The sequence below is a fragment of the Episyrphus balteatus genome, chromosome 2 (genome assembly GCF_945859705.1).
Source record: "Episyrphus balteatus chromosome 2, idEpiBalt1.1, whole genome shotgun sequence".
NCBI classification, from domain to species: Eukaryota; Metazoa; Arthropoda; class Insecta; order Diptera; family Syrphidae; genus Episyrphus; species Episyrphus balteatus.
In genome coordinates this window covers 69,712,799-69,725,380 of record NC_079135.1, presented here as the reverse complement: position 1 = coordinate 69,725,380, position 12,582 = coordinate 69,712,799, and the positions used below count along the sequence as shown (strand labels likewise).

General features: G+C 29.7%; 2 protein-coding genes across 4 annotated transcripts in view; one reads left to right on the top strand and one right to left on the bottom strand.

The window, feature by feature from the left end:
* Nucleotides 1-12,582, bottom strand: part of LOC129911528 (flotillin-2) — a 269,812-nt gene that overhangs the window by 233,846 nt on the left and 23,384 nt on the right. The window lies entirely within an intron of this gene.
* On the top strand, nt 3,871-10,409 carry LOC129911522 (glucose dehydrogenase [FAD, quinone]). Its single transcript, XM_055989344.1, has 2 exons — nt 3,871-4,272; nt 8,657-10,409. Exons 1-2 carry the CDS (start codon nt 4,104-4,106, stop codon nt 10,372-10,374), a joined length of 1,887 nt encoding a protein of 628 aa, XP_055845319.1. The 5' UTR covers nt 3,871-4,103; the 3' UTR covers nt 10,375-10,409.

Below are 12,582 nucleotides of genomic sequence, written 5' to 3'. Positions count from 1 at the left end.
ATGAGTTCAACATTAGAGTTCATCTATGTAGATGGTGAAACCAATTAAAAATAATAAATAATAAAGTTGTCCAACTTTAAACTTCTAAAGTGTGAAAAAAAAACCCAAACTAAATAAAAAAAGCCTTAGTTTGAAAGCAGTGGTTCGAAAACTGAAACTGCGTTTTGGATTTTTTTTCAAACATTGCCAAAAAAAAAATAAAAAAACAAAGAGATATCGAATAATTGTAAAAATTTGATACAAAAGTTATTAATACTTTTTTGTTAAAATGCCCTTTTTTAGCTGTGTTTTTTACATTTACTTTTTTCTTAAATTCTTTTCAACCAAATCTTGAATTTTAAATGATAAGTGAGTATTTTATAGCCTTGTCTTATCAGAGAAAGTTCAAGACGTGATTTTTTTTTATTTTTAAGTCTCTTCATTTGGTAAAAAAGGGCTATTTTTAAACAAAAAAGTATTAATAACTTTTATATTTATAAGTTATATAGCGAAGTTGTAGAGAATCTAAAAACTTTCTTTTTTTTCCTTTTTTTTGGCTTGTAACTTTTATATGAAAAAAAATGTTTTAGATATTTGATAAAAACTAAAATCCAAAATGGCGGCCAAAAGGTGAATTTCACGAGTCCGAAAAATTAGAGTTATTCACCCAATTCTCTATCGAAGGAGGAAAACAAATTTGGGGGGTGGTACAAACTGCTGGGTCAAAATTTTAAATGCACTGGACTAGCGTAAAAAATGATAAAAATCAATTTTTATATTTTTGCAAATACGTTTTTGGATTAATTCTTTAATTTTTTTTTTTTTTTTTTTTTTTTTTTCTAATAATTTTTTCAAAAAGGCCATGGATTGTTTTTTAATTTTAGTTTTATAGATTTTGACACTACATACTGTCGGTGTTTTAGAAAACGGGCATAACTCAAAAATCCTGATTTTTTAGTTATTAACGCCAATATACTGGAAACAATCACAACAATCAGAAACAATCAGTATAAATTTAAACGATTTGCATCATATTACACAGGACACAACTGATTCTTTTTCTTAAATTTATGAAAATAGTATGGAAATTGACAAACTTCGGAAATTTAAAACCGCTTTTCTGACGAATTAAGATTTTTGAGTTATGTCAGTTTTCCAAAACAGCGACGATATAATTACATCTACATAAATGGCATACCTACCAACTTTATGTTTAGTTATTTTTTTTTTTTTTCAAAAAAAAAAAATATTTTAAAGAAAAAAGCTTCCAACGATTTAAAAAAGAAATTCGTTTAAAATGATAAGATAAAAAAAAGAGCAAGTTCGTGCGAAGAAAAAGCTGACAGTCTTTTTAGATTCAGTTTAGATTAGTTCAAATTTAATTTATCATAAAATGAAGAATGGACCCAGCAGCCTTGAAAATTTTGTTGAGTTATTTTTTGTGCACAATTAAATTTCCTATAGACCAGTGCCAAAGCCTTGAAAAACATTAAAAAATAAGAAAAAATCATATTTGGATGAAACCCATTGGAAAAGGAGGTGAATATGATACAAATGAAGGTAAAAATAAATTACGGGCGAGCCGAGTTCGGGAAGTGGTAGGGTTGAGTTTTTAATGGTAAAAACAAACAAAAACAAAAAAATGTTCTCGGAAAATGCAAAAAGCTTGAATTCGAAAATTTTTTTATCATTATTTACAATTTTGGGCTATTTATTAAAATTTACACTTAAATTACTTAAAAACCGTAAGATTTTATATTACATTGATTAATGTTATTAATGTTATGGATATGGATGTTTTTAAAAATTAAGATATTGTAAGAACCTTTAAAAAAAAACTATTCAAAAAAGAGAAAATAGCGACGTGTTTTTGATTTTTTTCCTAGATAGTTTATTTTTATGATTTGAGCATTTACAAATACGTAGATATACATATATATTAAACATGTGAAAGAGAAAAGAAGAAACTTTATCTTTTACGATGATGGTCACAAAAATTGAAAACTGCTAAAATTGGATAAAATATGGAATTAAAAACTACTGTTTTTCAGATCTTCTGTTCAGTTATACTAAGTTAAGTATGCTCGGAAAACCAAGCACAAAAACTTTGAACACATCTGCAATAATCTCGAAAATCTGTAATTGTTGAGGGGCGTTTGTCAGTTGATACGCAACTTAAAATAAACTTAACTAAAAGGGAAATAAAATCTAACTCACGGCTATAAACTTTGTAATTGTGAAAAAGTAAAGCGTAAATAGACCGAATTAAAAAAAAAAAAATATTTTTTTTAATGAAATTGCATCCCTTTAAGTTAAATACATAAATAAAGAAATGTGTATATTTTAAAGAAACTAATGTCGAAGTTTTTTCTTTCAATTTAACAAGATTTTTTTCAAAATTATGTCATGTCTCGTGTGCATGGCGTCCTTAATTAAATGACACAATTACGGTACAAAATAATATTATAGGGCAAAGGATGTATACTGTCATCATCAGGGGATATCATTTCAACAAGTGATATGGCAGCATTATGCATTTATGTAGGTATATAGAATTAGACACATAGGTATCTTAATTTCTTTTTCGTTTCTGAGAACAAAAAGTGAAAACTTTTAGTATGATTATGATCATAATAACAAAGGGACTAACCTACTTAAAATGTGTTATAAAAATACATATGTGTAGAAAACAGTGTAGAAAACAGTTCTGTTTGTTTGAAACATCAAATACATAATTTTATATACATTTATAAATATTTCTTATTCGGCATACAATCTCACAAGGAGCAGGTACAAAAAGCACTACTTGAATAAAACCGACTTATTAATTTTATTTATATAATTAAGAAATAAGGAAGAATTTATAATTAAGAAAGGTTAAAATATGGGAATAATCTTATAAAATAATAAAATTAATTTACCATTATTTTATGTGTCATCTCTTACCTGAAATGGAAAAGAAAAAATTGTATTTTAAGTGAATTCTTATATAAAATAATTTAATTAACATTAATATTATTTTTACTTAAATAAAAAAATTAAAATAAAAAAAATAAGAAAAAATAATACAAAAGAATTACATAGTTAGTTTTTAGCAGTCTTCTCACCAATTTTGGCCAATTTTTAAAATTCCCTAAGCATTTCAATCTACTATTCATCAGAGGGACTTGAATTAAGCTGAACATTTCTTCTTTATAAACAAGAAGTCATCAAATCTGCTTATAATTTCTTACCCAAACAGAAACCACACACAAAACTCTTGATAATTTTCTAATTGATAATAAAACTTGTAACGGAATAATTAACTGCAAAATAAACATCATATTTTTTTACCGTGTAACTAACTTAACGAAGCAATACAAAAATAATAATTTCCATACTTCGGAGATCCGAATTATACGAAGCCAAACATACACCTCATTATAAATAACTACGTTCGTTGAAAGGGAATGGAGAGTATAGTAGATATTACTTTTTCTCCAAATAAGTTCTCCCCAATGAACCTCATCCAGCCGGACGCTTTTTATAGCACTTTTGAGTGACACACCATAATAAAACCAGAAGTTCAGTTTCTTCTTCGGCACAGGGTTACCAACACAGACTATGAATTGTTAATTGGGCTAATCGAATTCTTTAATCGTGTTTTAAAAATATCAATTTACATTAATATTACTTTCTTTTAGTTTGAAGAAAAATGCTAGACAAGATCATCTAAACAAAATGTAGTCTTGTGCCTTTTTTTGAAGTTCTTTTACATGTGTTCTTGTATATTAAATTGTGGTAAAGTTCTCGTTAAAAAATGGCAACCCTACTTGGCAGTTGGGTTGGTATATTATCTTCCACGATATCACATCAAGTATATTTGTATAGTCTTGACTTTGAAATTGACAGTGAAAGAAGCAATCGCATATCTGGAAGCAAATAGAACAGATTTGCGGTCTCGTTGACGCGTTCGCAATCCATTGTAGTCTGTCTTTTGTTAAATATATGTCTTATTCTGAATAAACCTTCGCGGTTCGCACCAGTACAATTTAGTTTAGTGTAAGAATCAGTCAGTTGCATTATAAGGAATAAAGTGTTAAAATTGAATAATTCAAATTAAATTTTAGTTGAAGAAAAAAATAATGAACTTCAAAATGAAGTTATTAAAGAAAGATTGTTTGTCAATATTTCTGGTGCAGTTTTTGATAAAGTCAAGTTTCGGAATATTTTTACCACGATCTGGAAATCCATATGAGAATATTTTGCAGTTAGGATTACACAATTATTTGGAACAAGCGAGACCAGTCGAAGGTAAGTTTGAACGGGGAAAAATTTAAAGAAAATTATTAGGAGAGTTGCGTTTTTCGTATATTCTTGTTCTAAACTTTGCTTTGCCGCATTTACAAGTAGACCAGTGCCGAAGCCTTCAAAAACATTAAAAAGTAAGATAAATCATAGTAGGATGAAACCCATTGGAAAAGGAGGTGAATATGATAAAAATTAAAGGAAAAATAAATTACGGGCGAGCCGAGTTCGGGAAGTGGGTGGGTTGAGTTTTTAATGGTAAAAAATGGTATATCTCGGTTTCCGGCAAAACTACAAGTTCTATGGAAAAAAGTTGTATGGCAAAGTTGTAGGTAATAAAAAGATCTACAACTTATAAATTAACAATTTTTTCACATAACCTCAAAATTTAGGTATATGAAAAATTCAAAAAACCGAGTTTTTGGTTTTTTATTTTTATCTTATTCAAAAAGATGTTTTTTTCTACGAAATTTGATGAAAACCTAGCTTATTATGTCTCAAATACACAGTAATTTATTTGATTTAAAATATTAATTTTGTAACCTTATTTTGACTTAATATAAAAAAAAACACCCTAATTTTCAATTGAAAATTCACGTGTCAAAACATCAGTTTTTTTCAAAAAATCGGTGGGTAATTTGTTCGTTAAAATCTCTTCTTTCTGATGGTGTAAACATCAATTTACAATTGTAAACCATAGTACATATTCTCGGAAAATGCAAAAAATGAAAAAGCTTAAATTCGAAAAAAAAATTTTTGTCATTATTAACAATTTTGGCCTATTTATTAAAATTTACACTTTAATTACTCAAAAACCATTAGCTTTTATGTTACATTGCCGAACTCGGCTCGCCCGTAATTTATTTTTCCTTTAATTTTTATCATATTCACCTCCTTTTCCAATGGGTTTCATCCTACTATGATTTTTTTTGGTTTCAAAAATTATCGACCCTGGTCTAAAGAGCTATTTAAAAAAAAAACAAAAATACTACTAAGATTGAATAAGAATCAAACACATTGTCCACATTTTATTTAATCTATAAAACTGTTTTGCGATAAGAATATTCAGCCCTATCGAGGTATCCGTTCGGAGAAAGTTCCGAAACGATAGCCCGTTCCGATCGGAACTTACATTTCTTTCAAGGTATCCACTTCTGAACAAAAAAAAAAGTATACAATCGCATTCATTTGACACATGTGTCAGCTTGATTTATTTAATAAATAAAAATTTTTGTGATGCTCATGTCTTCTTAATTTCAACCAACCTCTCTTGCTGAGGCTTTGTCGCGGTTTTTTATATTAATCTACAATAAAAAATCAAAATTATATTTACATTTTGATATTTTTTTTTTTTCTGTAAAATTAAACTTTTCTGAAAATATTCCGCAACTATTTTATGTCGGAGAATTTCCGATGAAATTCAAAGCACAACTGTCAAAAAGTCTTTGCTGAACAAACTTCATCGCAATGCGTTGATGGGCGCCATGTTTCATCGAAAGATTCTCCCATATGTCAATCGGAACCGATACCTCGATAGAAAATTCTCCAATTTCGAACAAATCGGAAAAAAAATTTCTCCGAAATACCTTGATAGGGTTGATTGTTTATTAATTCAACGCGCTCGCGATGATTTATCGCAGTAAATAAGGGACAAATCATCCTGGAAACTAAGCTGAGAATTTTAGGAAATATTTTTTAAAATCTCAGACTTTCTGCTTTCATAGTCAATTTACTCGTCAAACGTCGAGTTGCATTTCGAAATATTTTGTTGGTGATTTCGTTGTCATTTTTTTCCTATTATTTTTGGGTACAAAGTTATAGACGTTCGAAAAATGTCTCTTATTGCAGTGAAAATGTTAAAATGTTTCTCGTTAAAAGTTGTTTGCATGAAACTTATAACAGGTCAAATGAGTAGGACTCATCTGATGGCGGAAAAATGTGCATTAAGGTGGAGTGAGAACTCATTTTTCTGATATTAACTATGAAATGCCGTAAAAACGGTGTCCTTTCACCAAACAAGCAATGTCTCAAAATATTATTTGCTTAATTCAACTTTTGCCTCAGAATTTTTCAATTTTTAATATTTCTTCACATACCTACTAAAAATTTTAAAGGATGTTGAAATTTCATCCAAAAAAAAAATCATGTGTGCAATTCACACGTGGTAGAAGTGAAACCTTAAAAAATCATTTTTCTTGCAAAAAAAAAAAAAAAAATAGAAAAAATCTACATATTTTTATTCTATCACCTTCAAATCCATGTTTTTTATGTGACAACCTATATAAATTTTACATCATCTGAAAGCTTATTGTCTAAGCTCAAAATATTTATATCGATCAGGTCTATGAGACATCTACAAAAAGAGCTAGAATTTTTTGAACTCGATCAATTTTCATCAAGAAAATCGAAAAAACACGTATTTTTATCTTCTCACGCTATTAAATCCATTTTCTTCCCTTACAACCTATAACAACCTACACCATCTGAAAGCTTATTGTCTTAGCTCAAAATATATATATCGATCAAGTCTATGAGAAATCTACAAAAAGAGCTAGAATTTTTTAAACTCGATGAAATTTCATCAAAAAAAGCAAAAAAAACATTTATTTTTATGTTCTCATGCTATTAATTCAATTTTTTTGTTTGACAAGCTATAAAAAATTTTATACCATGTAAAAGCTTATTGTTTCAACTTGTATAATGATGTATAAATCTTATTTCAAAGATGTCTACAAGAGAAGTTAGAATTTTTTAAAGTCAACCATGTCGAATTTCCAGACTGAGATTACGGTACTTCCTAGACTGGTAGCTAATCATCGCCAACAGATCTCCACAGGTGTTTTGAGGTATTTTTAAATTTTTTTCAATTTAAGATTGTGTAACTTGTAGAGCACGTAACGTTATGTGTGATATATCAAATAAAAGGTTATGTTATCAGCATGCGTATTAAAGTTAAATCATTTGTATGTGCACTAGATCAAAAGATATAACGTGTGTTGGAAAAGAACATCTTTTTACCGTTATCTCCGAATTTTGAATATGAAATTAATTGAAATTTTGTACAATTATAATTTATTTAATTACCTATCTACAGTACAAATTTCATTAATCTATCTATTAAAACAAAAAAGTTATAACAAGTTGAAGTCGTGTCGCGTTTTCGTTTCATCTTGTTTCAAATCACTACGATACTAAAGAAGTTTTCACTTCAAAATTGTTATAAATAATAGTTACACCAGAAATTTCGACTTTAAATACAATTAAACTGGAATATATTTTCTGACTAAATTTTAAGCCTTTCTATTACATCTGTCATTAAAAACAGTATCTACAATTATTAAACTTTACCAAACATTTTTGGTTTAAAGAATAATAACTGCTAAAATGGAAGTTATTCATTTAAGGTACGCAAATGTGTATTAATATAACAACTTTTTAAAATATTAAACTAATGATTTTAGTCATCTTTGAGCGTACAGTGAGTTTTTAACAATTGATACCACCCTCAAATTTAATTTTTTGATTAGATAGAGAATTGGTTTAAAGCCAAAACGCTGACAAATTAATCTTTTGGCCGCAAACTTGAATTGGGCCAGTTTTTTATCGTATGAGAAAAGAAAATTTGGCATAGATCAAACCATACACAATTTCATAAATGCACTAGACTAATAAATAAAAATAAACATAATTAGACGAATGAAGTAGGTAAGTAGTTTACTTAACAATGGTTTCTAGTTATTTAGTAGATGAGCTCTTGATAAAGATGCAAGATTTAAATACCATTCCAAAAAGGACTTTAGGTGTATAATAGTCAGGTAGATTCTAAATAATTTTTCTGCACCATATTTTTACAAAGTCGATAGATGAGATCATTATAGCATAACAACCCAAGGCCCCAAATTGACAAGATAAATATGGGATTGGCCATGAAAAATATCGTCGTGTAGTTTTGGTTTTGAAAAGGTGAATTCGGCCTAACCTTATTACATGTTGTTTGCATATTGATTTTTATGAAAAGCTACAATTTTCGACTTGAGTAACATGCACTGAAGTGCATTCCAACAAATAACTTGTTAGCTCGTTGTATAAAACAAAACAAAAAAAAAGGCAAAGCATAAATTGAACTCAATACAACGAAAATTTACTTAATAAAATGAAAATTTTTTTAAATTCCAGTTTTAAGCTAGTTTAGAGCAATCTATGGGCAACAATTAGAAATTCATGTGTTAATAGTAAGAAAAAAACTTTATAATTGCGTATGTGTATGTAACAATATTTAGAACAAAAATTATACAAACAAAACTAAACATTGGCTGGTCGGAAGTCTCTGCTGGATATTTTCAGAGTCAATAATTGATATTTCTTCTTTTTTTTTTTTCATTTTTTTCAGTGCCAATAAATAATGCGGCATTTGATTTCATCATTGTTGGAGCGGGACCAGCTGGCTGTGTTCTAGCCAATCGACTGTCAGAAAATCCAAATTGGACCGTTTATCTGCTAGAAGCTGGTGGAACTGAAAACATAGCTCATTTAATGCCTGTTATGGCAGCTTTCCTACAAGGAACACACTCCAATTGGAATTATAAGTCAGTTCCTCAAAAACGATCCTGTTTGGGAATGAGAAACAATGAGTGTTTCTTGCCACGAGGAAAAGTTCTAGGCGGATCGAGTTCCATCAATTACATGATCTACAATCGTGGAAACAAAAGAGATTATGATAGATGGGCAAAGGCTGGTAATGTCGGTTGGTCCTACAACGAAGTTCTGCCCTACTTCTTGCGTTCGGAAAGAGCTAATCTTCAAGGTTTGGAAAATTCACCATATCACAATCGATCAGGTTTGCTTAGTGTCGAAGATGTTGATTTTCGATCTGCTATGGTACATGCTTTTGTGAAGGGCACTCAAGAAGCCGGCCACAAGTATACCGATTACAATGGTGAGACACAATTGGGAGTGTCTTATGTTCAAGCGACAACTTTGAATGGCAAAAGACACAGTGCTGCCAAATCTTACATAGATCCAATTCGTTATAGAAGAAAGAATCTGCATGTTATAACTCTGGCCAGGGTTACCAAGATCCTTATTGATCCCAAAACCAAATCTGCATACGGAGTTGACTTCGTCCACAGGGGTAAAAAGTACACAATACGAGCTAGAAAAGAAGTCATAATATCTTCTGGATCATTCAACTCTCCACAATTGCTTATGCTCTCGGGCATTGGCCCTAAAGATAATCTTAAGGCCATCGGAATCCCACAAATACAAAACTTGCCAGTTGGTCAAAGGCTCTATGATCACATGTGTCATTTTGGACCAACATTCACAACAAATGCCACAGGAGCTACCCTGTTCGCCAATCGCATATCAGTGAATGATGTAGCAGAATGGATATCTGGAAATAGCAGAACAAGAATCTCTACAATCGGAGGTGTAGAATCGTTGGCATTTATAAAGACTCCAAATTCAAGGGAGCCAGCTGACTTTCCTGACATCGAAATTATAATGGTATCAGGAAGTTTAGCATCAGATGGTGGTACTGGTCTCAAAGAAGGTGCAAACTTCCGTGATGATCTCTACAACAAAGTCTACAAACCATTGGAGAATCGAGAGCACTTTTCTTTCCTTATTATGCACTTCCATCCTAAGTCAGTTGGTCGCGTTTGGTTGGAAGATCGAAATCCTTTCAATTGGCCAAAAATTGATCCGAAATATTTCAAAGAAGAGGAAGATATTGAATTCCTTTTGGAGGGCATCAAAGAAGCTATCAGAATTTCTAAGACACCTGCCATGCAAAAAATTGGAACAGAATTGTATACGAAAAATGTGGTAGGATGTGAGGATTTAGAATTCGGAACCGATGACTATTGGAGGTGTTCGATAAGGGTAATGTCATATACACTGCATCATCAGGTGGCTACTTGCAAAATGGGTCCTGCATCGGATCCTACAACTGTTGTCAATCCGCAATTGAAGGTTCATGGTATAAGGAGACTTCGAGTGGTAGATACAAGTATCATACCATTCCCACCAACTGCTCATACGAATGCGGCTTCGTTTATGATTGGGGAGAAGGCAGCTGATATGATTAGAGAAGAATGGACAAAGTGAAATTAAAGATTCATTGTTTTTGAATGTTTAAATTGATTGGCAAAATAAAATGAAAAAAAATGTGATAGATAGATCAAAGTTGTTATATTTATTTAGCATTCCTCTGAATTGGATTATATTAATAAGAACAAAGTTTTTTATTTCGTTCAAGTTTGTATATCCGACAAAATTTGTACTGAACGGTGAAAGGTTATTTGCAACTTATAGATAAAGATATTCATCGAAATCTAATGCATTTATTTTCGATAAGATATCATTCTGCCAGTGAAATAACGCAGTCTTCAAGCTTTTGTCTGGGATGGAGATTTGTTACAGATCGTCCTAGATAATCTTACATATCTTTATATCATCGGCAAATATAAGAATTTCATTTGAGTTAATGCACGATTTTAGGTACGTTGTTTATAGCAATTATGAATAGAAATGGGCCAAAATTTATACCCTGAGGTACACCAGAATGAGCAATGAAAAGATCTAAGGTTTTAAAAGACAATTCAAGAATTTTACCTGATATGATCTATGTATGTATTTTGAAGGTATTACTCTATCCCTGCTATAACAAAGACTGAAAGGTCTAAACGAATTCCACATGAAAAGCAATCTCTTAAGGAATTTAGCAAAAACCACAACTAATATTATCGTCTACACTAAATCCACATAAAAATGATTTCTAAAATTGATTAAAAATTGAAAAAACTTTAAAATCTTATCAATTCTTTAGGTAATCTTTTACATATGGAGTCTATTTTTTTGGATTCGTTCAAAACATGTAAAATTATTTTATTTTTTAATATTTTTGTCAACAGTGCGAAAGAGTAGCTGTTTTCCACTCTTGGTCGATGACATCATTTGTTGTAATGGACTTTCAGTGTAAGACCAAATTTTGTTTTGTTCATTTTATATAGTTTCGTTTTATTTGATTTCACTAAAAAAAATAATATCTGTATTCGCATGAAAAAGATATAATGAGAGTAAAGGTATAATACTTGATTGTAATAAATCACCTTATTTAAGTACAATTTTAAATCAGAATTTATTTTTTCCAAAAGAACATTAAACCAAATAAAGTGCATTGAACCCATTTTGTTCTGTATAACCGATCTTGATTTAAAAAAAAAATACCTTTCAAGTTCAAGTTTCTTTTTAATGTACCGATTTGTGATCTAAATTACAATTTTATATAAATATAAAACCAATTAACTTAATAATACTCAAACCAAAAATATATATACAGAATTTGTATACTTTCTTGTTACATATTTAACACAAAGTCAGTTTAGTTTTACACTGCCGGCCGACGCACATAGGAGTATTTCGATCAAAAACCTGGACAAAATTATTTTTTGAAGTAAAACTAATTATTTTTGCTAGAAATTATTATTTATGCAAGGAAATAATTTTTTTTCAGCAAAACTTTAAAAACGCTCGTGATAAGAAAAACTAAAAAAATAGTATGAAATTTCATACACCCAAAATGTGAAAAAATAAAATATCTAAAATATTAGAACTTCTAGAATGGAACCATTGTGATTTTTAGGCTTAGTGAATCCAAATGCATTAAATTCAATAACAAAATTTCTGGAAAATGTTAACAACCAGTTAAAATAAAACGTAGGGCGTATGAGTGACTTTACTAAAAGTGAAAATTTCACTCGGAAATTATTTTGTTAATCGCAAAAAGTTGCACCCAATTTTTTGATATTAAGTTTAAGGAATAGACAAAGTTATCATAAATCTATGTATGTATCGAAGCAGAATAGGAGGGTATACTATAACAAAAAACTTAGACTTAAAAAAAAAAAACAAGAAAAATATCTTTATGTGGGAGACTCTTTTCCCACTGCCATTTACTCAAACAAAAAAATTTTCAAATTTCCATAACTACTCTTTAATTATTATTCAGTACATGCAATTTTATTTTTCATATGAAAATTTAATGTTTAAAAGCACACTTGCTCACAATCAACCTCCTCACAATACTCACCAAATCACCAAAAATTACAAAAAAATTCAAGAAAATAAACAGCTGACTTTGAACTTGTTTTGACACACCAAACACTCTACCATAAAAAAAAGAAGTGCATCATATGATCCCATGTATATTTGCCATCCGCTTTGTAAAAACTTTAATTCAAAATTTTGATTTTTAGAAAATCGACTTTTGTCCAGCTTTTCGACCAGAATACTCCTATGTGCGACATTAAGATT